We start from the raw sequence: 26,003 nt of genomic DNA on the forward strand, positions 1-26,003 counted from the left end.
TGAAAGAACACTTGCATAATTTTACAGTTGGCGGTCACCACAACATGAGGGATTGGATCAAAGGTTCGTGGTATTAGGAAGATTGAGAACCCCTTATAGTGGGTCATTTTGGTAGGATGGGGGGTGTCCTTCTCGTACACTGAAGTGGTTAAGGGTGTCAGACTACTATCTGGAACACCCAGGTTTGAATCCTCATAAGAACATAAGAAAAGCCATGCTGGATCAATCCAGTGGCCCATCTAGTCAAATACTCTGTGTCACACAGTAGCTACAACGCAGTTGCCATCAGGAGGTCCACCAGCGGGCCCAGAACTCCAGAAGCCCTCCCATTGTTGCCCCCCAAGCACCAAGAATATAGAGCCCCACTGTTCCAGTAATAGTGTTCTCTCTGTACCTTGTGGCTAATAGCCCCAGATAGACCTCTCTGCTCCATATGTTTATTCTAGCCATATGTTTATTCCATGGATGCCCACTGGATGATTTTGGGCCTGCCACAGTTCCTCAGCCTAACCCAGGGGTAGTCAAACTGCGGCCCTCCAGATGTCCATGGACTACAATTCCCAGGAGCCCCTGCCAGCATTCCATGGACATCTGGAGGGCCGCAGTTTGACTACCCCTGGCCTAACCTATCTCACAGCATTGTTATGAGGATAGAATGGAGTTGTCATTGAGTAGAAAGATGAGGTGTAAATGGATATAAAAGTAAATAAAGAGAGGGTTGGATCCTGCCAACCTTTTCACTTAATCTTCCCCAGTTCACCTCCTTATCACAGTCCCCCTCCCGCAGGCCCCGTTGTACACACAGGGCCTTTGTTTCCCACCCATGCAAGTCAAAGGGGGTTCTCTCTTCCCGTTTTCACCAGCAGAAACGCTGGTTGGATCCAGTCCAATAGGTTGTGTGTTGTTGGGACATTTATGGAACTGGTAAGAATAGAGCTGAGAGTAGAATGAGTTAAGGAGAAAGCATGGATGAAGGAGGAGAGGGAGCTAAGAGGTTCATGGGAATTAAGAGAATGAGTGCAATGGAGACGTAGAAACCTGGATGAGAGAACAGCATCTGCAATGAAGATAGATGTGCTCTATGCTATATTTACTGTAAGACTCTGTGTGCCATAAATTGTGAATTGGGTGGGCATATGAAAAGAACCACTTCCCTGCATGCTTTTGTCCCCGAATGAGCCCAAGAGTAATAGAATCATAGAGTTGGAAGGTACCTACAGTTTCTTCTAGTCCAACCCCCTGCATAGGGCAGGTACCCACAACAACCTGCCCACCCACAGTGACCCCAGTTTCATTCTCAGTGATCCCTCCACCAAAAATCTCCAGAACCCAGCCTGGCCTGGGGGAAATGTGCCTACCATCCCACAGTGGCGACCAGCAATTCCCTGGAAATGCAAGGAATGGCCACAAGAGACAAACAACTCTGCTCCATCTTCTAGATGACAGCCATTCAAGTATTTGAAAATGATGATCCTATCACCCTGACCCTAACATCTTCAAAGACTGTTCTTTTCCATTCTGTGCTGTGGGCCACTGGTGCTTTTGTGCTTCTCCTCTTGTTCCCATTGCTTCCTCGTCCTGTTATTTTCCATTGCCTAGTGTATCCGGTGGCTGGCTGAGAGCCACACTTATAGTTACCATCAATCAAAAGAGCCATGCTGACTTTCATCTTTGGTACAAGGCCCGCAGCAAACAGAGGCTTGCAGCTTGCCCATTCTTTTGGAGGTAGCTGTTTCAAGGTGGGAACTACCCTGTTTTCCTGAAAATAAGACATACCCGTAAAATAAGCCGTAGCAGGATTTCTAAGCATTTGCACAATATAAGCCATAACCCGAAAATAAGACATACCTATAAAATAAGCCGTAGCAGGATTTCTAAGTGTTTGCGCAATATACGCCATATAAGTAAAGCTGTGGCTGCACTATGGGTCTCTCTCCTCCAGCACCAACCGGCAACAGTCTGCGGTAGGGTTGCAGCCGCTTCGGCATGCACTGACGCCCGAGACGACCAGGGGAGGGGTGGTGCCAGCACCAGCATGCCAGCCGGAACCCGCACTTGGGCGCAGAGCTCTGCATCTGCGTGCGGACGCCAGCTGGTGCGCTGCCAGCATCAGCACCTCACCCCTCCGTGCCATGGCACTGGCCGCCCCAGTCTCTCTCACCCCACACAAACACCTTTGTTGATGGCACCGACTTAAAAAAATCCCCTGAAAACAAGCCATAGTGTGTCTTCTTGGGGAAAAATAAATATAAGACAGTGTCTTATTTTCAGGGAAACACTGTATTGGCTGACCCCAAGCCCCACTTGCCCACTATCCTGAAACATGGGGCAGATGCCACACTGGGGAACAGGACTCAAAATAGCCACAGGTGGCATATCCAAGAGCTACATGTGGTTCCTGAGCTACTTACTATCGCTGTTCTAGAGCCAGGTTCTCCTGCAATTCCTGTGCCACAATGTTGTGTCCATTAAGATGACTCAGGCAGTAACAGTCTCTATCAGAAGTGAAACTCTTCAGTATATGCATCTGGAGATGTTTGAAATGTATATCTGACACTGAAAAGCAGGAGATGTATTTGCAAGCCAGCATGAGGCAGAAGCTAGAGCAGGTTGAGAAACCCTGGGGTTTCTTGACGAACTTGGAAGAGTTTCCCAAATGTGTGGGAGTTAATTAATTGTTAATATTTTTAAATTTTTGTTAAACATTTATCAGGTGATAAGATTATCTATGGTCATGCTGACCTGCCTACCTGCTCCTAAAATGATGGGCCTGGAGGGGGTGAGAAGGTGAGGAGCACTAGGTGGGCGTGTACACAGCTATGCTTCCCAACCATATTCTGCACAACTGTGACACTTCTGGGGTTTCTCAGAGCCTGAAGAATGTTTCAGGGGTTTCTCAACGGTAACGAAGTTGAGAAAGGCTGAGCTATAGTGTTGGGTTAGGACCTAAGACACTGGGACATGGAAGTTTCTTGGGAGACCTTGGGCTGGTCACATACACACAGATTCAGTGGAGGAGAGAAGAATGATAAAAGCTTCTTCAGGTCCTCTTCGGGGAGAAAGGTTGGATATCAATGCAGTAAAATGGAAACAAAATAATATAGTAAATTCAAGAAAACTCATCAAGCAGTTGGCTGCAGCTCCCTGTGGACTAGGTGAAAAGCCCAGGTTTCCTGTTATGAGGTATGTGATAGGTCTGTGAGAAAGGAAAAGACCCTTTGACCCATTTATATAGTGCAGTTCTCCCCACCACAGCCATGTAACAGCTGTTCTGGTAGGTGTAATGGCTGGTGTTCCAGGCTATACTTGTAATGGACTTCTGGATTCAATGAATTACCTGGCTTCTTGGTCTTCCTCTGGCATCTCTCTTTCTTGCCATATGGTTCTATGTCCCTGTTCTCCTTTCCCCCACCACTGCTTCCCACTCCAATCTGTCTTTTGTTGTCAGTTCTGTCATCTTTTTCACCGGAACGCCTAGATTATCCTTAGCTGTTCTGTTAGCAACAGACTTCCACCGGCTTTCATCTTCAGAAATTATTAGATACGAAGAGAGTGAGTAATGCATTTTAACGGTCCAGGGATCGAACATCCTTCTACTTACGTCCAAATGAGTGATGCAGAAGAAGTCAATGGGAATCCTCATTGTCATTGTCATACCCTAGGACCTATGACAAATATTTCACATCCACACATACGCCACTCACAGCTCACCCCACAGCGGGATTCAGAGGTCACAGTAAAGCACCTGTTTTTTTTCACCACAGATACAAACACAGCTTGTTTCCTCGATTCATATGCGCCCTCTTCCCTTTCCCTAATACAGCCTTTCTCAACTTTGTCACTGTTGAGGAACCCCTGAAACATTCTTCAGACTCTCAGAAACCCCAGAAGTGGCACAATCATACGGAATATGGTTGGGAAGCATAGCTGTGTACACGCCTGCCCCCCCCTTCTCACCCCCTCCAGGCCCATCATTGGCCATTTTGGGAGGGGGAGCTTATATAAAATATAAAAAATTATATTAACAATTAATTAACTCCCACCCATTTGGGAAACCCTTCCAGGACCGTCATGAAACCCTGGTTGAGAAAGGCTGCCCTAATATGTACAATGTGTTTGAAGGCCAAAAAGGATAAACCAGAAAGGTTCCAACTCCAATTTACTCTCATGAGTTAAATGCAAGAACTTGGAGAAGTCAGAGGTGGTTTTTGTCTCAGCTTAGAATGCCTAGTTTGTGAGGAGGAAACCCTAATTTCTCCTTCTCCCTGCCTACGTTCGTCATGGGAAACTGGAATTTGTTTCAAGCCTTTCCAAACCAAGAGACTTTTAATCATGCTGTGTGCCTGAAGGGGGGGGGGGGGAGGAGGGGATGCTGTGAGTATGGCAAAGAAGCCATGCTTGTGCTCTTCCTGAATGTTCCTGGTTTTGTTCAGACATCTTAGTAGGGCCATTGTCTAGCTCTTGATCCTGTAACGTTGAATATAAATCACCGTAGTGGGATTTTGTCTGTATAATTCACAGTAAAATGCAGGGCTTGTTTTGTAGAATTACATTGCAGTTTTATATGTTTTTTACTTACTGAAGCCCATAATCTTACATGTTTTTACTTACTTTAGCCCATAATCACTCCACAGAATTGCATGACTTGATAGGGAACTCCTCTTGTAGCCACCACAATGATGTTGCAAAAAACAGACAAAACGTTCCTATGGAAAGCAGCTGGACCATGAAGTAGGAAAATGTGTGTCAAATCATATGGTTAGTATATCTAAGGGACCTTCAGCATGTGGCTCCAACCTAACTTTGCACTCTCTATAAAAGTCAACTAACCAACACGCCAGCCTCTCTCTCTCTCTCTCTCTCTCTCTCTCTCTCTCTCTCTCTCTCTCTCTCTCTCTCTCTCTCTCTCACACACACACACACACACACACACACACACACACACACACACACACACACACACACACACACAAACACGGAACAAAGTTTAAGTTCAGTGACACCTTACTTGTATCTGAAGAAGTGTGCATGCTCACAAAAGCTTATACCCAAAATTAAACTTTGTTGATCTCAAAGGTGCCACAAAGTAAAATCCACTTAATGTGTGTGTGTGTGTGTGTGTGTGTGTGTGTGTGTGTGTATGAAAGTTTGGCATGACCTTACTCTACATACTTGCTGGTCTTCCATCTAATTACCCTGCTTGGTTTCCAAGATTGGGCTATCGAGCTTAGGGTATGTTTTCCATATAAATTTATGTTATGGTATTGCGTTGTATGAAACTCAGAAATATAGCATCATATAGTTGGAAGGGCCATCTAATCCAACCCCCTGCTCAATGCAAAATCAGACTAAAGCATCCATGCTCAATGCAGGCTCAGCCCAAAGCATCCATGTATTTTAATTCAACATACCACTGTACTTTAACTTTTCTCCCTGTATATAGTGTTTATAGTTCAAGAGATGTAATGAATAAACTCAATCAAGTTGACCTGTTTTAGCTTTGGTGTAATACTGGTGTAATACTAGAGTACCCAGCTTGCTGGGGGGGTAAACGGTAATGACTGGGGAAGGCACTGGCAAACCACCCCGTATTGAGTCTGCCATGAAAACGCTGGAGGGCGTCACCCCAAGGGTCAGACATGACCCGGTGCTTGCACAGGGGATACCTTTACCTTTACTTTTAATACTGGCTTAGAGATCACTGAGTACAAAAAGTGTGAATAAATCCAAAACAGATAATACTATTTCATTTTTAAAATCTAAAACAGATAATACCATTTCATTTTTTATCGCTTGGTTTTAGCTGTTCAATTTTTATTCTGATTGTCATTTAATATGTATCCTCCCCTTCTCAAGAGGAATCCACAGCAAGCTAGTCATTCTCCTTCATTTTGCCTTCACAACAGCCCTATGAGGTTGAGTTAGGTTATAGGTGTGTAACTGGCTCAAAGAGTAAAGATTCAAACCTGGGTCTTCCAGATTCTAGTCAACACAATCACCATTACAACCCTCCCCTGATTACTGTTACCCACTTTGGAATCCATCTTATTTTGGGGGAAATGCAAAAGAAGCAATTTGCCCATGGAAGCAAGTTCCTTTATGTTGATTTTCCATACTTGAAAGCCTTCTTATGGGAATATGACAACTATAGCTCCAAATGTATACGCTTCAAAGTATGAATTTGTGGAAGTCAGCTAGGTTAGCCGACCTGGAGGTGGGTCCTGGAGGTCTGGAATTTCAGCATATATCTAGACCACATAGATCAGTTCCCATTCAGGAAATGGCAGCATTATACTCCCTAGACTCCATTATAAAAGCTCAAGGAATTTCCTAACCATCCCTAAATTCAACCCACCTCACCCAGCTCCTTTCAAATAGAACCTGATCCCCCCCTTGCTTAAATCCAACCTACTTGCTGTCACCCCTGGTTTAAATTTACAATAGTGAGGCCTGCCAGCTTGGCCTTGGCTAGCCTCTATATGGGAAATATAATTCTGATCAAGAGCCATGAGAACTACGTTTCCCAGAATTCCTGTTGCCACAGTGCTACTGTCGTAGTGAAGTAGATGAAGTGAATATTGGTGGAAGCCCTCCAAGGCTTGTCACAGCAGGATTTCAGCAGGAGAGTGACAAGCCCCAATTTAAAATGGAGCCTGTAAGTTCAAAAGAAGGTTATTTTAGAATAATGTTAGAATGGATTAAAATAATCAGCTTTAATCAGGCGCATTCAAAATCTCCAGGTGGGGAATCTTCATGTATCTAATCTTGGTGTGTTTGGGTGAAGTGGTTTGAATTCTTCCTCCTTTCAATTTACCTGGGAGAGCTAAGTTGTACCTGTGGAGGTTTATAAATCTGAGCTTTTCGTGAGCTCAAACTCCCCTTGATGTCTTTATTTTTATCTTAAAATATGCCTTTCATATGTTTCTGAGTGTTTGACTCAACACAGTGAAGGCCAGGGAATGAAATCACTAAGTAGCTTTTTGTAATCCTGAAGAAAAGTAAAAATAAAATATTAGAACAGCTCCCTAAGCTGCCTCATGCCTGTATCGGTATGTGCCGTTCTAGAAGATACATACAACGGTGCCTCCCAGTTACGCTGGGTGTAATTCTGGCACTATCAGTGGATTTGTGGTGCTATAAAATGGATATAAAACAATAGTTCACTAATGCCAATAATTTTAAACCACAGCAGGAGTTTAATTTTAAGTCTAATGAAATATGTTAGTAATTAGGGGCAATTGTTGGAGAGACACCATGATTCATTCAGTTCTTTTAATGCACAAAGGAGAAAATACATTATGCAAATGTGACAAAAGATGAAGAAAAATCAAGGACACCTAAAATAAAACACATGCACACCAACAAATTATGGCACATGTTTCTGTCACAGTTTATGGTTTTGCAGCATGCAGAAATAACCACACAGGAACAGTATCTGCCCTTGCCACATGAATTCTGATAGCTGTTCAGATCACCTGAACATTAAGTTATGTTTGTTTGTACATGCCTCAGTTTTTTTTCTCAAGAGAAATTAATAATTTTCCACATTAATTGGGAAGGATGGTAGGAGAAGTATCTTCAGTTAACATTCAGCAGTGCTTGTACCTGGTTTGTTCTTGCCTCCATTGAGTTTGGTTTGCAGAGTTCTATGATCCTCAGATTCAATCAATATGTCTAATTCTCAATGTTGTGGGTACTTAAATCCAGAGCCCTGGGGTCTTCCTGTCAATGGGACCCCAAGTTTGAAGAAAAATACAGCTGGGGGAGTCAAACACCCCCCCCCCGCTGCCTGTAATAGAAACAGCCCCTGTAACTTTAAGAAATAGATACCCTTTCAGTGGCCATTGTTGGAGTTGCTAGGTAACCACATAAGTATTGCCAGCCTTTAAATGTTAGTTTCTGTCAATAAAAAGCAGGGGAGGTCCTTTCAAGCAATGGTTTGACCTTTGAGGGAGGACTCTGCAACCAGTGGGTGACTTGCATGGTTTATCCAGGTTTATAAACATGGTTTATAAACATGCAAGTGGGTGACTTGCATGTTTACTTCTCCTCCACAACACCTGCCTCCCCAAAAGCCAGTATGATGCAGTGGTTACTCAGAGTGTCAAGACTAGGATTTGAAAGAGCGGGGTTCAAATCCTTGACAGATCTGGCCTCAATTATCTACTCCAGCTTTCTGCCATATTCTGGTAGGCAAGAATATCCTTATTCAGGCAAGGCCAGTTCCAGATTTTTAATGGCCCTGGGCATTAATGGCCCGGCAGAACCTCTTTGCCCACCACTAAGGATCCCCTCATGCCCTCTTTTCCATCCCCATACTGCAGGATCCTTACCTGCATCCTTCTGCTGACTGCAAACCCAGTCCCCTGTACCACCTGCAGTTCCCTGACCACCTGCACACCTTTTCTCCCACTGCACTGGCTGCTGTAAGTGCTGTAAGTGCTCCTGTAGCTGTAAGTGCTCCTGATGTTGATATCAGGAATGCCCCCACTGTGCACCACCCATGTGCCCTTCCTCGGTGACCCTGGGCAGTTGGGAGCACAGGTTAGAAGGGTGGCAGGGGAAGTGCATGGGTGGGAGTCAGCAGCAACATGCTCCCCCCCCCCCGAAGTGATGGGCCCTGGCAGCTGCCCCACATCAGAATATGGGGAGGAGACAGCAGCATTTCACATCTGTCAGGTTCTGTCACAGGAATTGCTCTGGTAAAATACCTTGCTCTGTTGAGCCAGAGGAGTGTAGGTGGTTAAGAGTGGTGGATTTGGAGAACTGTTTGATTCCCCATTCTTCCACATTGTAGCCAGCTTGGTTGACCCTACTCACAGTTCTCTTAGCGCCCTCTCAGCCCCACCTACCTGACAGAGTGTCTGTTGTGGGAAGTGGAAGGAAAAGGTGTTTTTAAGCCGCTTTGGGATTCCTTCAAGTAGTGAAAGGTGAGGTGTAAAAAACCTCCTCCTCTTCTCCTTCTAGGTTACCTTCCCTTGGCTTTCCTGGTGAACTATACCGGAGAGCAAAGGAAATCCCCAGTCAGGTGATCAAGAGAAGTGGGCTTTCAGACCCCTCCTGACCCCCTCCTGTCTGTCCTAGGATACAAGGCCAACTGATGTGTATTTTTTCAGGGTCAGCGCTGTCAGTTCTGATTAACTCCCTCTCCAAGCTGCTGTCTGGAATTCCATCTCTCCGGTTAGACCAGGGGCACAATAATCCTAAACACCTTTCAACAGAGCCAAATTATTTATTGCTGCTTTCAAATAAAACATACTGCGGATCCATTAAGAGAGTCCTGATGACATTGTCAAAGTCCGTTTTGTATACTCCTGGAGTAACATTTCCGTTGAGCGGTTAGGGAATAAGCATATGCATTTATATACATACTCTTTCCTGTTTAATAAACAAAAAAGCAGCTGTCACAGAAGGTTCAGTTATTTCATTTCTTGTATAAAGTAGTCAGATTAGCAACACGTGAAAAATAGTTAGATTAGCACCACATGAAGAATTATATTTCCCAGTGGCAAAAAGTTAAACGAATTCAGGTAAAAAAATACAGCATTTGGGACTGAAAAGCAGTATTTTAATAATGATGAATGCTTCCAAGTTGATGATAATCTCATTTATATAATGCATTTCAAGTGTTCAAAGCACATATATTATCTCAATAATTCTTACAACCGTCCTGTAAGAGTAAGCTAGTATTATCATCCCCATATATCAAATGGGGAGAGAACAGAGGTGAGACAGAATAGATTGCTTACAGCCCTTTAGGCAATCTATAGTTATCCACCAGTAACATACAGCACATATAAAAGGGGTCAGGTTTGCATCCAATCTGAAATCCCTCGAGTCCGTCAGAGAGTATGGAATAAATTCAACTAGCCTTTAAGGTGCAACTGGACTTCAGTTTTGTTTTGCTGCAATAGACTAACACAAGTACCTCACTTTTTCACCCAGTATGCCTACTATTAGAGTATACTCTCGGAATTGTGATAAAATAGATCAAATGGGTATTAATCTACTTCTGTTCTAATACCATGACTAAGTCCATAATAAAACATATGACAGTTGATCTCGGGAGTAGAATAGAAAGTAGAAGGGAAAACACCTTTCCCTTCCTCTCCCCACAACAGACACCCTGTGAGGAAGGGTGCTCTAAGCTCTAAGAGAGAGCTCTAAGAGAACTGCTCTGTGAGAACAGCTCTCAAAGGACTGTGACTAGCCCAAGGTCACCCAGCTGGCTGCATGTGGAAGAGTGGGGAATCAAACTCAGTTATCTAGATAAGAGAACGCCACTCTTTAACCACTTCACCCCACTGGCTCTTCACCATGCTACTATTAATCAGCTCTTAAAATCTCACATAATATCATATCATTTCAACCAATGTTGGCTTTGGATTTCTCCACTACTGGTAGCAAACTAAGAATCATATAAAGATGTGGCTCTGCTACAGTCCCTTGAAAATAACATAATGCTTCTTTATGGTTCAGTGGCGATAAATAACCTGTCTCTTTGTACTGAGCACTCAGTGTTTGAAAGGATAATAGAGTTGGGTCTGTCTTACAGATGGCTTTATGAGTAAACTAGGGGCCAAGCCCGTTGCATTCAGGAATACAACAGGCGCTGGATTAGGGTGCGCCTGGACCCTGGAAAGGCTGTAGCCAGGACCCTGGAAAGGCTGTAGGCAGCTGTTAGGGAACTCATTGGCAGGGGCAGCTCTCACGCGGCAGAGATCTGCAGCCTCCGAGCCTCAGAGGGAAGTGGAAGGAGAAGGGGGGGGTCAGGGGGGGACGGAAGGTGATTGGCTGGCCACTGGACAGACAGGCAAGCCGGTCGGAGGAGGAGGCATAGGGGCGGGCAGCCGCCCTGAGTGGGTGTTAAGCGCGGAGTGGCACTTAAGCCATGAGACATGCTCCTCCTCCAAGGCCTTACCAGGAATATATTATGTGGAAGAGATAATGGAAAGAAATTGGGCAACAAGAATAGGATTGGATCTAGAGGAAAGTGTGGCCAAGATGAATATCTTTGAATCTGAAGTAGGTTTCTGCTGCTACCTTATGCCTAACCACTTCTTCAAGATTTAGTCTGGTTCACTAGGTATGTGCTGGAGGTGGAACCCATGAAGCTGATTTGATTCCTTATTTTGGAACTCCCCACATGTCTTTCAAAATATGTTGATCATAACTTGTTTTCCAATAGAACGGATTGCTCTGAAATCCTTCCAGCCTTAGTCTGCATTTGCATGTCTTATTCATCAAAGTTTTCCTTTGAAATGTGAGGATCGTTGCCAGTCTTTGGATGTATTTAGCTTCTCAAGGTCTGTCTGTGTTTTTCTGTCTTCTGTGTTGATTAGATCGGTCTAATTTTCTATGGCTAACAAGGCAAGAAGATTGATAAGTGACCTTCAACTTGTATAAATCCTCTCACAAACATTTTTTTCCGTGGCTTAGTGTACTATTTGTCATGGATTTGGACAACTCTCATTGCCATCCAGGTGTATTCCATTTTTTTTAAAGTCAGCTGTTTCTTGTATAATCCGTTGTAAAGATTTCTCTCTCAAGGTGTCTTTCCATTCTGCTCTGGAAGAGGAGGAGATGGCTTTTATATCCCGCTTTTCTTTACCAGAAGGAGTCTAAAGCTGGTTTGCAATCACCTTCTCTCTTCCTCTCCCCACAACAGATACCCTGTGAGGTAGATGGGGCTGAGAGCTCTGTGAGAGCAGCACTATGAGGGCTGTGATGATCCAAAGGTCACTCAACTGGCTGCCAGAGGAGGAGCGGGAACCCATCTTGCTAGATTAGAAGCCGCTGCTCTTAACCACTGCACCAAGATTGGCTATGAGTAAAAGTGAATATTTTCTTGCCTCCCCCCTCCCCAGGCCCTGAACAGCCAATGCTGAAGGTTGAAGGAACTTCATAAACATTAGGCCCTAAAATCTAGTGGGGTCTCTAGTTAGGAGCACACATCACAGCCACCACTGTTTCCAGCAGACGTGAACCCTACGTTTCAAAAGAAATTTAATTCTATCCAAGACAGTCCCTGGTTTGCTACTCTACCAACCCAGAGAACTTCTGTCTTGTCAGGATTAAGTTTTGGTTTGTTCGCATTCGTCCACCCATTACTGACTCCAAGCACTGGTCCTGAACATCAACAGCATCCTTGAAATTAGATGGAATTAGGTGGGAAAGAAAAGAAAAGGAAGAAATCTGGCTCACTTATTCATCACAGGTGAAGTGGCTATAGGTTCTACTAGCAGCATTAGTGCTTTCTGGACTGTTCAGACTTCAGGTTAAGGACTGTATGTTTGAATGCACCCAGAGTGTTCACTCAAAATAGCTTGCCTTTGGTTAGAAGAAGAAGAAGGGTTCCCATCCTCTCCCCACAACAGACACCGTGTGAAGTAGGTGAGGCTGAGAGAGCCCTGAGATTACTGAAGAAGAGTTGGTTCTTATATGCTGCATTTCTCTCCCCAAAGGAGTCTCAAAGTGACTTACTTTCTCCTTCCCTTTCCTCTCCCCACAACAGACACCTTGTGAGGGAGGTGAGGCTGAGAGAGCCCTTATATTACTGCTTGGTCAGCTTTATCAGGGCTGTGGTGAGCCCAAGGTCACCCAGCTGGCTGCATGTGGAGGAGCAGGGGATGACCTATATTTTCCTCTTTCTGTATTCTGTAATCCTCATTGGGGTTTAACATCTTGAATCTACCATTTTCTTTTTTGCCTCTGTCATTGAGGAGACAAAAATGAACATTGCCTATGTCTCACATGCACAATTACTTGAACATGCTTATCCACCTGCAGACATTCTAGTATTAAATTTTTTGAATAGGATTTATTTTATCTTTTTTTTGCTGTCAAGTCTCAGCAAACTTATTGCAACCATGTAGGGTTTTCAAGGCAAGAGGCATCCAGAGTTGGTTTGTCAATGGACTGCAATTCCCCCTGGGGGCTCATGGGAACTGTAGTCCATGGACATCTGGAGAACCACAGTTTGGCCACCCCCCCCCCACTGTATTGTGACCCCGGTGGTCTCCTAATTAAACGCTAACCTCGTACAACCCTGCTTAGCTTCCGAGGTCTGATGACATTGGCCTAATTTGGGCCACCCAGACCGGGTCAGGATGTTTTATAGGTACAAAAATTAAATTTTTTCCTTATAATAAACTATCCCACTTCCAAGCATAGAATCATTAGGAAGGAATTCCATTTCCAGAACTTCCATGTCCAGAACGTTAGAGACCCTTGGACTGCAGATTTAATATGCCTAGCACAAAGCAGCCTTTGTAAAAAGCTTGACGAGTTGGTCTTTGGCCACAAATAAAGAATGTGTGTCCTCGTGCTTATGCTGTCCCCCGTCCCAGCAGTAGTTCTCTCCAGTGTAATTGTTGGCACTTAAGCACAACTGGACCTGGAATGACCTCTTCCTACAGAAAGACAACAGGGAATGCGGATGCTGTTCTCTATTCAGTGCCGGTAGCCCTAACAGAGGATCCTCTATTATGATTTTTCCCCACACAGAGAAGCAACCGAGCAACATTTTTAAAGTAAATTTTGGCTTGTCCCAAAGACAATGGAGTAACTAGAGGACACATGATGCCTTTCAAGGACAGTCACGACTTTGGCTTTCTCTCCATCGCTGGTTTTTATTGTTTGATTCTGATTCTGGTTTGTGCATAATAGTGGAAGCAAGGAACTATAGCCAAAGCCTGACCAGCCCACATTGTACCTACAGGGAGCATAATAGAGTCCACAGAGGCTGTTTATTATGTGCAACGTCTTTACTAAAGGCCAAAATATTTTTTTTTCCTGTTCTATTGACACAGGTTTGGAAACCAAACTCGAAACTTCAGGCTCTACTATGACGGGAAACACTTTGTGGGAGAGAAACGGTTTGAGTCCATCCATGACCTGGTGACAGATGGATTGATCACCCTTTATATTGAAACCAAGGCGGCGGAATACATAGCCAAGATGACCATAAATCCAATTTATGAACACATAGGATATACAACTTTAAACCGGGAGCCAACGAACAAGAAACATACGGTGGCAGTGAAAGATACGCTCGATGGGAAAGAGCCACCAGGAGATAATGAAATAGCAGAAAAAAGGGTAAGTTATTCGGACCAATTTTCTTTACACGGCTTCATAATTTTAATGCCACCATATGGAATGGCAAGAAATTGCACTGCAAGTTGCTGAGTATTTAGGAAGTAATATTTTGGGTGTAAAATAACTAGACAGTTTATTTTTTTTCCATATGTTAGAAAAACAACTCCCAAATTCATATATTAAGTATATTTTCCCCCCAAAAATTCTCATATAATGAAACAATGAGTTAGTAAAGATTAGAAATCAGGAGGTGCAATAGTTACTGTAAGAGCTGACTCAGTAACTTACTTTCGAAACTGTAGTGTTCGCACCGAGTTATAATTTTAACAAGGACTAGGAAAGGGGGAAGGAGGATTTATGGGTATATTTTGATTGATTTATGCTTAATGGAATGATAACAGTATCATAAGTGTTAAGTTAGGCTGATTATCAGATGCTTTGTGTTCATATATCATAGATCACCAAGCAGTTTTTTAGTCCTGTTGTATCCCTGAGGTTTGTTGTTTTGTTGGAAATGTGGTATTTTGTTGGAAGGATCCTAAATGATATTTTATATGGCAAGAAGTGAGTTTATGGAATACTGTCCTTTTGGAAAGTCACACATACATTTGTTATATGTATAAGTACAATGCCAAAAATGAATTTCTCCTTATAATAACTGGGATGCCATATCATTTGCTAGTGTATTTTTGGGGTTTGGGTATATTGAAACCCAAAAATATCATATACCCAATACCAGTATGGTGCTTGGATTTGAGTTTTTTGGATTTGAGAGTTATACCCTATGGGGACCATTATAGGGTGTAATGGAGAATCAGTGTGGAGGTATCTGGGGCTGAGGGGCCTGTTTTTGAGGTAGGGCCACCCAATTTGCAACATAACTGCTGATGCCTTTCAACACTCCACCCCCCAAGTTTCAAAAAGGTGGTGCCCCGACCAGGAGGTGCCCTGATCCTCCGTTGATTGTAATGAAAGGGGAATGGCATTTAAAGAGATCACTCCATGTCATGAGTGAACTCTGAAGATGTTTAAAAGTCTTGCAGTCCCTTTAAAGATCTTCTCCAAGTGTCAAGTTCACCTGGAAGGCATTTAAATGGTCTGTGGTTTCTTTAAATGCCCTTTAACTTTGGCTATCCAGCAGTCCCAAAAAAACCCAAATATTTTGGGGGTTTTGGTGACCTGGCCACTTTGGATCCCTGAAGAAATACCCAGATCTATATATGTCTGAAAGAATTACTGGTAAAGATAATTTTTGGCTTGGTATAGCCAAATGCACATCCCTATCTGTCATACGCATTTGAGTTGTGCGGGATTAAACTGTGATCCATCAGATGACTTTTGGAAGAAGAGGGGCTGCATCTATTTTTACTCATTATTATAATATTTTAAACGTTCTGCCCAAGGAAGGCCCTCAGGGCAGTGAATGACAATTAAAAAGACATTAAAAATCAATTCTAAAAAAGTACAGAGAGAGAGAGATACTAGTGATTAAAAAAACAGGAATAGTCAGTAAGAGAACGCCACATGAAACAGAAAAGTTTTGATCTGCCTACAGAAGGAAATTATCATAATTTTGGTGCTACAACAAAGTATGCCCTTTCTCAGGTTCAACCCATCTAGCCTCAGATGATAAGGGGCAACCAAAGTTAACACTATTTCATATATGATGCTATTTATTTCAGGTACCAGCTGCGGTTATCAATTTTGGTTCATCACAAGACTGTCCCTTCTAAGTGAATAACTTTGTCTTATCAGTATCACAGTTAGGAAGTATCACATACACTCACATACAAAATGAACGAAGGCTTAAGATTCCTTACCCATTCCAGGTGTTAACTTGCTTAGCATAACTAATGAATGGTCTCTGTATTTTTCTTGATCAGATCTGAGTTTTCCTTAGTTACATTTCACTTTATATTTCCTTCATTCCATTGCTCCTTGGTCTAGTCCAAGGGTGGCCAGAACTGCCTCTCCAGATGTCCATGGACTACAGTTCCCATGAGCCCCTTCCAGCACTTGCAAAGGCTCATGGGAATTATTGTCCATGGACATCTGGAGAACCACAGTTTGGCCACTCTTGGTCTAGACTATTAAACTTGTTACTGGAATAAATTTTTGTTATACTGTAAAGCGGTTCAAAATGGTGTTTATTTTTGGAATGACATAATTCTTATGATGCTGCTTAAAAACCAGTTAGAATAACTGTATGTCTCTTAAAGCCTTAAATGCAACTTTGAAGAAAAATTACTAACCAGGAGAATATTAATAGGATAATTGCTAGTTTGTTAAATTATAAATTGATAAGCATGTGGCTGACTTGCCATCTTGTCCTAGCTAGAATCCCATTGTCTTACAAAATCAAATTATTTCTGAAAATGCACTGTATGTTTCCTGGTTATACTTAACTCATTTTATGGAATAGCAGTGCAGTTCTCAATTCTGATGCCCGAAAAAGACCAGGAGCATTCATGAATTCAAAGAACTGAAGATAAGATGGTTTTGAAATATTGTTTAAAAGCATTGTGGTGTCCCCACTTCAAATCTCGTTTTCATTTCAAATGGCATTTTTTCCTTATCGTACAGTGATCATACAGCACAATGCATCTGAAAAGCAGTTACACAAATTTTAATTTTTAGAGCCCAGACTTTAATATAAGATGGAGAAATATAATCAAAACTCTGCACAAGGTACTGTGGCTTCTAATTCTGCTGTTGCTCTCATTCAAAAAGAATGAATTCAATCAGGAACACTTTCTAAAGAGTCCTCAACAAGGGCAGCCCTTGTTTCCCAAGCACCAGATCCTATTTTCAGGGTTCATTTCTTGTGCACAGCCATTGTTTGTTCTTTCCTTGTCCTTGCTAGATCAGCCTAACCGCTCATCTGTCCAGTCTTCGTTCCCACACTTAATTAAGAGGGATATACAGAAAAGAATGTCACTGCAGTTGATTCCAATTAACCCCTCCAGTCCTCATTCTTTTATTATAATAATTGCAGTTGTGGGCCTCTACTAAATGCTCATCTTTGACTCCCATGTGCTGTTGAGATAAGGTTACAGTTGTCAGAACAAAGTAAAAGGGGTGGGGAAGAGATTCGCAGCTGCATAAACATTAATGTAAGATAAAATCAGACTCCTGCGAGATGCGCTACAAGCCTGCCGTAGTATATACAAGCAGTTTGCTCATTTTATAGACCCTCTCTCTGTAAATGTTCTTGTTTCCCTTCAAAGTTCCTCACCAGCCATCTCAGAGTAGGTGAATTTTGGTAGCCAACCTAATAATAAATTAACTCAAGAAGAGATGCAGAAAAATGGGCATTATTGTTAGGTGACCTGCTAATTTCCTAAATACATACCATCGGTAATTATATATTTGTCCTCACCCGGATAACCAAGATAGCCCAATCTCGTCAGATCTTAGAACCTAAGCAGGGTGGCCCTGATTAGTTTTTGAATGAAGGACCACCAAGGAAGTCCGGACAGTGGCAAAAACCACCTCTGACCGCTTCTTGCCTTGAAAATCCTCCAGGATTGTGTTAAATTGGCTGCGACATGCCAGCCCTTCCCACCACCAGAGTTATATAGTGTGATCAAAGGCCTGTTCTTCTGTGTGGGGGGAAATGTGCATATTGCAGAGTCTAAATCAGTGAGGTTGGTCTGTCACCACTAAAATGCTTATTTATGACCAGCCAGTTCAGGCGGCTTGGGGCTGAAGGCCTCATGAAGTCTAGGTCCATCCAATTTAAGCATCTGGATTCCCAATCCGTTTAGCTAGGTACATTTTCATTCAGGTTGCCTCCCTAGGCAACGGCTCTCCTTACATTAGATTAGATCTAGTGCCCCACCCTGAACAAGGAAGGATTACTAGAGATTATGGTCGCCATTGTGATTTTTTAATGGGGATTTTATTGGGGTTTTATTGTTTTAGAATTCTTTGTGTAAACCGCCGCGAGGCTACAGCAAGCGGCGGTATAGAAATCGAATACTAAATTAAAAAAGTAAAATAGGAAGGTGGAGGTTCGTATCCTTGCTGACAGCCTCTATAAAGCTTATTTAGCCACATATGAAATGTTATTGTTTTTCAGAAACAGAATCAGGATAGTTTGAACATCAAGTCATAAGATATTTTTTAATTCATTATTTATTTTTATATTTATTCCCCTTCACTCCTACAACCGGCTCGTGGCGGGTTACGCAGTCCATAAAATCAGATTAAAGCCCCCATTAAAAGGACATAAAAATTCCATTACAATCACAGCAGAATAACAACATTAACCAATGGTAGAAAATATAGTCCCACCCCCACCCTAGCACTCGAGGGGGGGAGGGAGGAAGGAGGGCTGGATGAATTAAGATGTTAAGTAAATTCCATGTATTGTTCTTATGTTATTATGTAAACCGCCCTGAGCCCCACCAGGGGGGGCGGTATATAAATATAATAAATAAATAAATAAGATGTTCCATAGCACTGAACCACGGAGGGGGGATTGTATGTTAAGGAAAAAATCCCTGAATATAGCAGCCCTCCAACCCTTCCCTCATGCTACTTCTTGAGAAGTCTCCTGTTCCTCATGATGACTGGCGGGAGGGCGGGGTTAAACCATTTTGGCCTTCAGTGGGAGAGGGAAGGCAAAAAAGTCACACTTTTAGATAGGATCCAAGCTCTGTATATGTTAGATTTTTTTAGAAGTGTATTCTATTACTATTCTCAATTTGATTTAAAAGAGATAAAACCTCAACAATAATTGATGGTCTTTGAAAAGAGGAGAAGAATCAAAGGCAAATCTTGGTTCTTCTTTGTTTATGGTAAAATATCTGCCTGGATGCAAGGAGCAGGGGTACCCTGTTGGCCATTTTTTGAAGATGTTTATTTATTTATTTACATGATTTGTTATTACTGCTGTCAAAAGTAGCGAAGCATCAAATTAACCCCTATAAAATACTTTTAAAATCTACATAAATCCACAAGATCACTAATAAAAAGGGCATTTAAAAAAACTGTTTTGGGACATAAAGATATTAACTTAGTACTTGAAAGAAGAAAGAGCATCATATATGAGTGCCCCTTTGGAGGGGCATTATAGAAATGGGAGTCAAAAGGTACACGTTTCTGTCTTCCTAATCCTGGTGCTGAACCACAGAAAGGAGGAACATCTTCAGGGGCTGGGGCAATAACTTAAGAAAATAGGCAGGTTCATGTGGAAAAGTTCTTCAAGTAATCCAGTCCCATGTTTCTATATTAATTGAAATATTTCTTCCCTGTCTTTCCAAATTATGCATGATCCCCCATGGTAATCTACAGTGCAGCTGAAACCGTACAGAATACTGGAACCAGTTGGAAGACCACCACAAATAACAGAATAAAAATTAGCCATCAACCAGTGTACAATAAGATATAATCTAAAACTCAAGCTCCTCCCCCTGGTTTAAATTCCTCCAAAACCTCTGTAAAAGGGCTCTTTTCAGCTAACATGAAAATACTGATAAGTAAGGGGGGCGGAACCTCCCTCAGCAGTAGCGTTATCAAAGGCTTGGCCTCCTTCAGCCACCAGGATTCCTTGGGGAGGGCCACCTCAAGCATTCTCCCAGGAAGAGGTACACTCTTCTAAGACTTTGCCATTGTTTCCACCCCTCAAAGACTAGGGCTCCCAACCTCCAGTTCATCCAGAATTACAACTTCTCTCCACATGACAGAGATCAGTTCACTTGTAGAAAATGGCTGCTTTAAAGGGTGGACTTTAAGGCATTATACCCCGCTGAGGTTGCTTCCCTCCCCAAACTTTACCCTCCCAAGGCTTCATCCCCAAAACTCCAGGGATATCCCAAAGTCAGACTGGCAACCCTAGGGGGGATGGATCTCTGTAGTTGAGAGATTGGTTGTGATTCCAGTAGAACTGCAGCCCTCACTTGGAGGTCAGCAACCCTAGTTAAGGAAGCAAGAAAGGGGAAAGCCCGTGTGAGCTTCCAGGAAAGGAGAAGAGGAAATAGTGAGAGAGAGGGGAAGTGAAATGCTTCCTATAAGTCTTACAGGTTCCCCCTTTTAAACAACCCAAATGGCACTCTGGTTTGAGTCAGGTCTCTGACATAATGACATTGAGACTAGAAATCAGCAGCCGATAGTCCAGGAGCCAAATCTGCTTTATTGAGGGATCTCACCTTGCCAAATTAGAGACAGGAAAGGTGTGTGTGGAAGAGCAGTATCTAAGAAGACTTATTGACTGTCCATTGTGAAACGTTAGGCTGGTGGGCTAGCCCATTCTAGTAGAAGAAGAGTTGGTTCTTGTATGCCGCTTTTCTCTACCCGAAGGAGTCTCAAAGTGGCTTACAATCGCCTTCCCTTTCCTCCCCCCCACAACAGACACCCTGTGAGGTGGGTGAGGCTGAGAGAGCCCTGAGATTCCTGCTTGGTCAGAACAGCTTTATCAGTGCTGTGGCAACCCCAAGGTCACCCAGCTGGTTGCATGTGGGGGAGTGCGGAATCAAACCCGGCTCGCCAGATTAGAAGTCCGTACTCCTAACCAACTCTACAATGTAGCTGACCAGTAAAGAAAGCCCCCTGCTAATTTAGATTCTTGATTAATATCATATTTATATTGGCCTTTTTGTGGGGGCAGGATCAGATACTCGAAATCAATGTAAGCCACTTTGGGTCCCATTGTGGAGAAATGTCGGCTACAGATAAATAAAAATAATACTGTCCTGGAAACAGACTTTAGTTAATTTTCGCATCTTGATAAGTACGAGCTACAGATTTTAATCTCTTCCAGAAGGTATAGATTTTTGATGCAGAAAACACAGTGTACATCTAGGTCATTCATTGTTTTGTTTAATCAAATTAATTTTAACTAAGAGCTTATTCTTATGTGACACATGCTGTGCCCCTTGCAATATATCCCTGCAGGACATAGCCATCCGATATCAGTACATACAACATAAATAAATAATCAAAGCTGACAAAGCATAAATATTTATATTTTGAACATCACTATGACTCAGGTATGTATGATGGTTGTGATGCGTGTAACTCAAATGCATAGAAATTGGAAGAGGCAACAAATAGATTTGTGCTTTCCTCAGAATGGAAAGTTTTCAAATTCTAAATGACACTTCTAAATTAATTTTCAAGCTTCAAAGGCTCGTGATTAATAGCTGCCTCTGAGAAACAGCCATTGGAACTGACAGCCAGCTTTAATTGAAGACAAAAAACTGTGCTTGTATTATTGCTCAGCACATTAGTAAGATAGAAATTTAGGACATAATATACCCTACCATTTGGAAGCTCCCCCCCCCCCCCACTTTTTAGATGAGCACAGCAAGTCATATTTTTGTGAGAGTGGAACTTATGTTTTACTAAAAAGAAAAGAGAGACTTTAAGTTTAGTAGATTAATTGTAATGCTTTTGTCAGCACATCAGATGCATTAAAGTGAATTTTCAGTTATTAAATACCAATATTTTTAAGATCAGCTGAATTGTCTTGGGAAGGGAGAAATGCTCAACTTGTAAAGCTTTCACATAGTTCATGTCCATGAAGAGACTTTATGATTTCCATTATGATATATTCTACTCCTTCTCTGTTGGTGCTTCAGAGGCTTCCTATCCGGTTGGTCATCCATCCATCCATCCATCCATCCATCCATCCATCCATCCATCCATCCATCCATCCATCCATCCATCCATCCATCCATCCATCCATCCATGTATTTAAATTTCTATACCTCTCATTGTTAACTTTCTAAAGGAAGTTGTAGAAACTGTATTAAAAGCCAGTACTTTGAAAGAGAACCATAGAAACACTGCTAACTAATCTCCGTTTCTTCTGATCGTTTGGAATCACAACTCAGTGGCCGGCAGATACATGTCTCTGTGAGCATAATGCAGACATGCCACAAGCTAAAGAAAAGGCTACATCAAACTGTCATGGAATTTCCAAGCTGGCAAACATCTGTAAAAATCCTCCATGAGATCCAATTAATCTCTCATACATTTGAGGAAATTGGCTCTTGCTTATGACAACATACATTAGGATAAAAATGTAGTTGATGGAACAAGACACCTGCTTGTTTTCTCACTGGTCACCTGTTTAATTAAAAAAGGGAAAAAAAACTCCTTTATCTTGAAAAAGATTATCCAGGAATGACCAAGTAGACGGAATAATAAAGGCTCGTAACATTTAATGAATACACAAAGCTGCTTTATGCTGAGTCAAACTGTTGATCTATCAAGGTCCGCCTTGCCTGCTCTGGCTGGCAGCCACTCTTCAAGGGTTTTCATATGACCAGTGACCTGAGCCTTTTCACTGGAGCATGGTGGGGACTGCACCTAGGAACGTACAAACGTGAAGCAGATACTGACAAGCATGGAATGCTTCATGTCGATATGGTCCCATATTTAATTTATTTGTGTTTGTACTTATAGGCTGCCCCTCTTGAACCGGTCATCTCGGGGTGGCGTACATCAGGATAAACAATAAACCATAAAATACACAATGCAGTTAAAAATACTAGAAAGCTAACAATGTGATATCATAAGCTGAGTCATTGTCTGATAACCCTTGGTAGGAGGAGGGCAGTGTAGGAGAACTCCAGGCCAGTAGGGGAGGCCCATGTGGTGTACTAGTTCTCCCGAGCATATTGGCCTCAATCATACTCCTGGCAGAAGAGCTCCGTCTTGCAGTCCCGCAGACCTGTGCTAGCTCCATCATGCCATTTTAGCATGTGGTATCATGAAACACAGATACTCCAGTAGCATGCACATTAGAGGTGCTGCTGCCTTATACAGAGTCAGACCTTTATCAAGGGCAGTCTGGTCTACGCTGGCTGCAGCTCTCCAGGGTCTCAGATTGAGGCATCAACTGGAAGATGCCAGGGATGGAAGCTGTGACTTTTGGCGTGCAAAGCAGAAGTTCTGCAACTGAGCGACAGCCCCACTCCATCACTCTAATATTTTGATAACCTGGAAGAAATCGCAAAAGAACTTTTTTCTCTATTTACAGAATCTATGAATCTGTGTTTGACCACCCAAGAGGTTTTGTGCTTGCTCCAGGGGACAATACCCCAGATCCAAAGTATTGCTTACAACCAGACGTTCTTACACTGGAGCTTTCAGATCTTCCCTCATAACAGCAGCTCCCGGTACTGCCTGGAAAACCACAGTTTCTAAGTTGGGAAGCAGAACCCAAGCTGCTTGATAAACCGGTGAGAGTGACAGTCAGTATACCTCCCGGTGACAATCTTGTGGTTGTTCTGGTTTGTTGGTCTTTTGTCCATACATGGAGTGACCTTAAACGGCTAGGGTAAGGTGACCAGATTTGACTGGGGGGGGTTCTTGATTAAAAATTTGGTCTATATGGAGCAACAAAAATTTTCATACAACACATAGAACGTAAAAATAGTATTGTAATATATATATTTTAAATTTCAACATAAGTACAATTTGCCAGGTATTCCCAGATGTCCCTCCAAAAGTGGGACAATCTGGTCACCTTAGGCTAGGGGAAATGCTTGAGAGGTATTCTCTCAAAGGAATAGGTATAGGTGTAAAGCTAGGCCACTTCACTAAGGCCCGACAGCAAGATTTCTGCAGCAAGATTTTATGCAATAGAAGTATCTGGAAGAGCATTTATTTGGGAAAACCTCAAAATAATTTGTAATGCAATGCTAAACAGAGTTAGTGCATTGATTTCAAGAGATTCAGAAAGGTATAACTGTTCAGCATTGTACCATCAGCATTCTAAACAATTCTACTAAATCCATGAAGACCATTTTAATGGAAGCACAGAAAAACCCCTTGCCCGTTGACTTTTACGGTCAGTTTATGTAATCATGGACCATATTTTCCAGCAGGCAAAAGTATGGAATTATTTGGAAGAGATGCAAGTTAGTGATGAGTGAATGGCCATTATGAAATGTGTTGGCCAGTTTGCGGTTTTCATTTGCTATTCCTAAGGAGCTAGTTTGGATAACGCATCTAATTAAATCCCTAACAAAGTTGTTTGTAGTAGCAAAATACACCAGACTCCTTTGGAGCTGAATCAGCTACATGAACTGAATAGCTACAAAATTAATGTGTCAGATAAAATTTTTAGCTTGCACATCTATGAGGATCTGGTTAAGCCCTTTTACATGCTTTTGGAAATACTTGGGGGGTGGATGACTGTCAGATTAACATTTTCACATAAGAATTACTGTATCGACAGCTAGAATTTATTTGTTTGTTATATTTGTAAACTGCCCTCCCTTTCGTCTCAGGGCAGTTTACATTGGAAACTTTCATAAAACAATACAATAAACATCTTGATTTCAATATATAACCTCTTTAACAATGAGAACTTGTATAGAATAAGGCAGTTTATAATTTAACATTTAACATTCCTCATTCAACAACTCAGTTTTTTAACTTAACTGTGATTTGGGTTTTATTTTTTTCCTGTGGGTGCAGTTTATGGTGGAAGGGGCCTGTGGAGTCTGGTGGCTTGTTCACTTGTCTCAGCCAATAGCCTGGGGGGAAGAGCTCCCTTTTGCAAACCCGGCGGAATTGTTTTATCTCCGGAAGGGCCCTGATGTCATCTGGGAGCTCATTCCACGAGGTGAGGGGTCAAGATATTTGAACACTTCAGTGACACATTTTCTGACAGCCAAAACATGGCATAACTGTAGCTATGTTAGCCTAGGAAAATATTATTGTGGCATTGGTATAGAGCCAGCGTGTTGTGGCAGTTAGAAAGTTGGATTTGAACTGGGCTTAAAATCTCCACAACCCTCAAAGTTGGCAAGATGTGTCCGTCTCTCTTAGCCTGGTTTATCTCACAGGGGGGAAATCAGGAGAATGGGATCCTCGGAAGAAGGCCATCGTTTCCTGAAGTCATACTTTCTGAACATTGACAGTTTTCACCAATGTCGTCTCTCCTTGTACTGATGTGACTCAATTTGCCCTTTTGAATTTTTCAGACAGACTGTTCAGATCAAATAGCTGCTCTAGAAATCCATGCGTGAGCCAATAAAACCTGCATCTGACCATGTTCTTACTTACCCCTCTTTCTCTAACTATAATTTAAGTTAAAGTTCATTAAAACATTAAAATAAAAAAAGCTACTAAAATTGCTCTTAATAGCTTGGTCTGTTATAAGGGGAAAGGATGGGAGGAGGGGGGTACAAGAACCCCCACTGGTGGATTCTGAGAGAGACCAGCAGATTCTGAGGTCACTTCAGGCCCCATCTGAAGAACAATTCCATCTTGCAGAACAATTCCATCTTGCAAGCCCTGTGGAAGTATCTGAGGTCGTGCAGGGCTCTGATCTCATTTGGTAGACTATTCTTCTAGGCCGGGGCTGAAACGGCCGTGGCTGAGGCCGGTTTAATTTCCTTGGGGCCTGGGATCCTGAGCAAGTTTAATGAATGCATAAAAGCATTTGCCACTTTGAAGCCTGCGGTGTAATTTTTTTAAGCCATCCTCTAATCAACTTATCACTAATTTATGTAAGATTTTTAACCAGGGTCTCTCAAGGTAGATCAAGATGGGTTGCTGTATTAGTTTGTCGGTACTGCTCAAATGTTACACGCAAATGGAAATTTATTAGCTTATAAAACTACTTTTTCAGATTAAAATACTTTAAAAATATAATAATTACAGCGGTGAAAGTTTGACCTTTCCCTGTCGGGTAGTTTTGTCCAGCTTTTTATTGGCATTCTCTAGATTTAATTTTCTAGGGTCCAAAAGCCATTTTCTGCTAATGTGACCCGAAAGCGTAATTGAAAATAAATCAAGTTTTACAAAATAGAGGGGGGAAGGAAAGTGACAAGTGAGAAATACGTGTCCTGAACATAATAAACACGCCACTTGCCAGAGGAGAAAAGGGGGGAAATATCAGAATAATTTATATTAATACTGATCATTATTTATGATGATTC

General features: G+C 42.3%; 1 protein-coding gene across 3 annotated transcripts in view; it reads left to right on the plus strand.

Moving 5' to 3' along the window:
* CHN1 (chimerin 1) overlaps window positions 1-26,003 on the plus strand; it is a 161,454-nt gene that overhangs the window by 77,746 nt on the left and 57,705 nt on the right. For 2 of the 3 annotated variants that reach the window (XM_077319660.1, XM_077319659.1), the window contains exon 6: window positions 13,812-14,100. In XM_077319660.1, coding sequence (XP_077175775.1) covers window positions 13,812-14,100 — 289 coding nt within the window. Of the gene's footprint in view, window positions 1-6,544; window positions 6,656-13,811; window positions 14,101-26,003 lie in introns of those variants that run through there. The other variant, XM_077319661.1, reaches the window with a different exon arrangement.

The sequence above is a fragment of the Paroedura picta genome, chromosome 2 (assembly GCF_049243985.1).
Source record: "Paroedura picta isolate Pp20150507F chromosome 2, Ppicta_v3.0, whole genome shotgun sequence".
Classification (NCBI taxonomy): Eukaryota; Metazoa; Chordata; class Lepidosauria; order Squamata; family Gekkonidae; genus Paroedura; species Paroedura picta.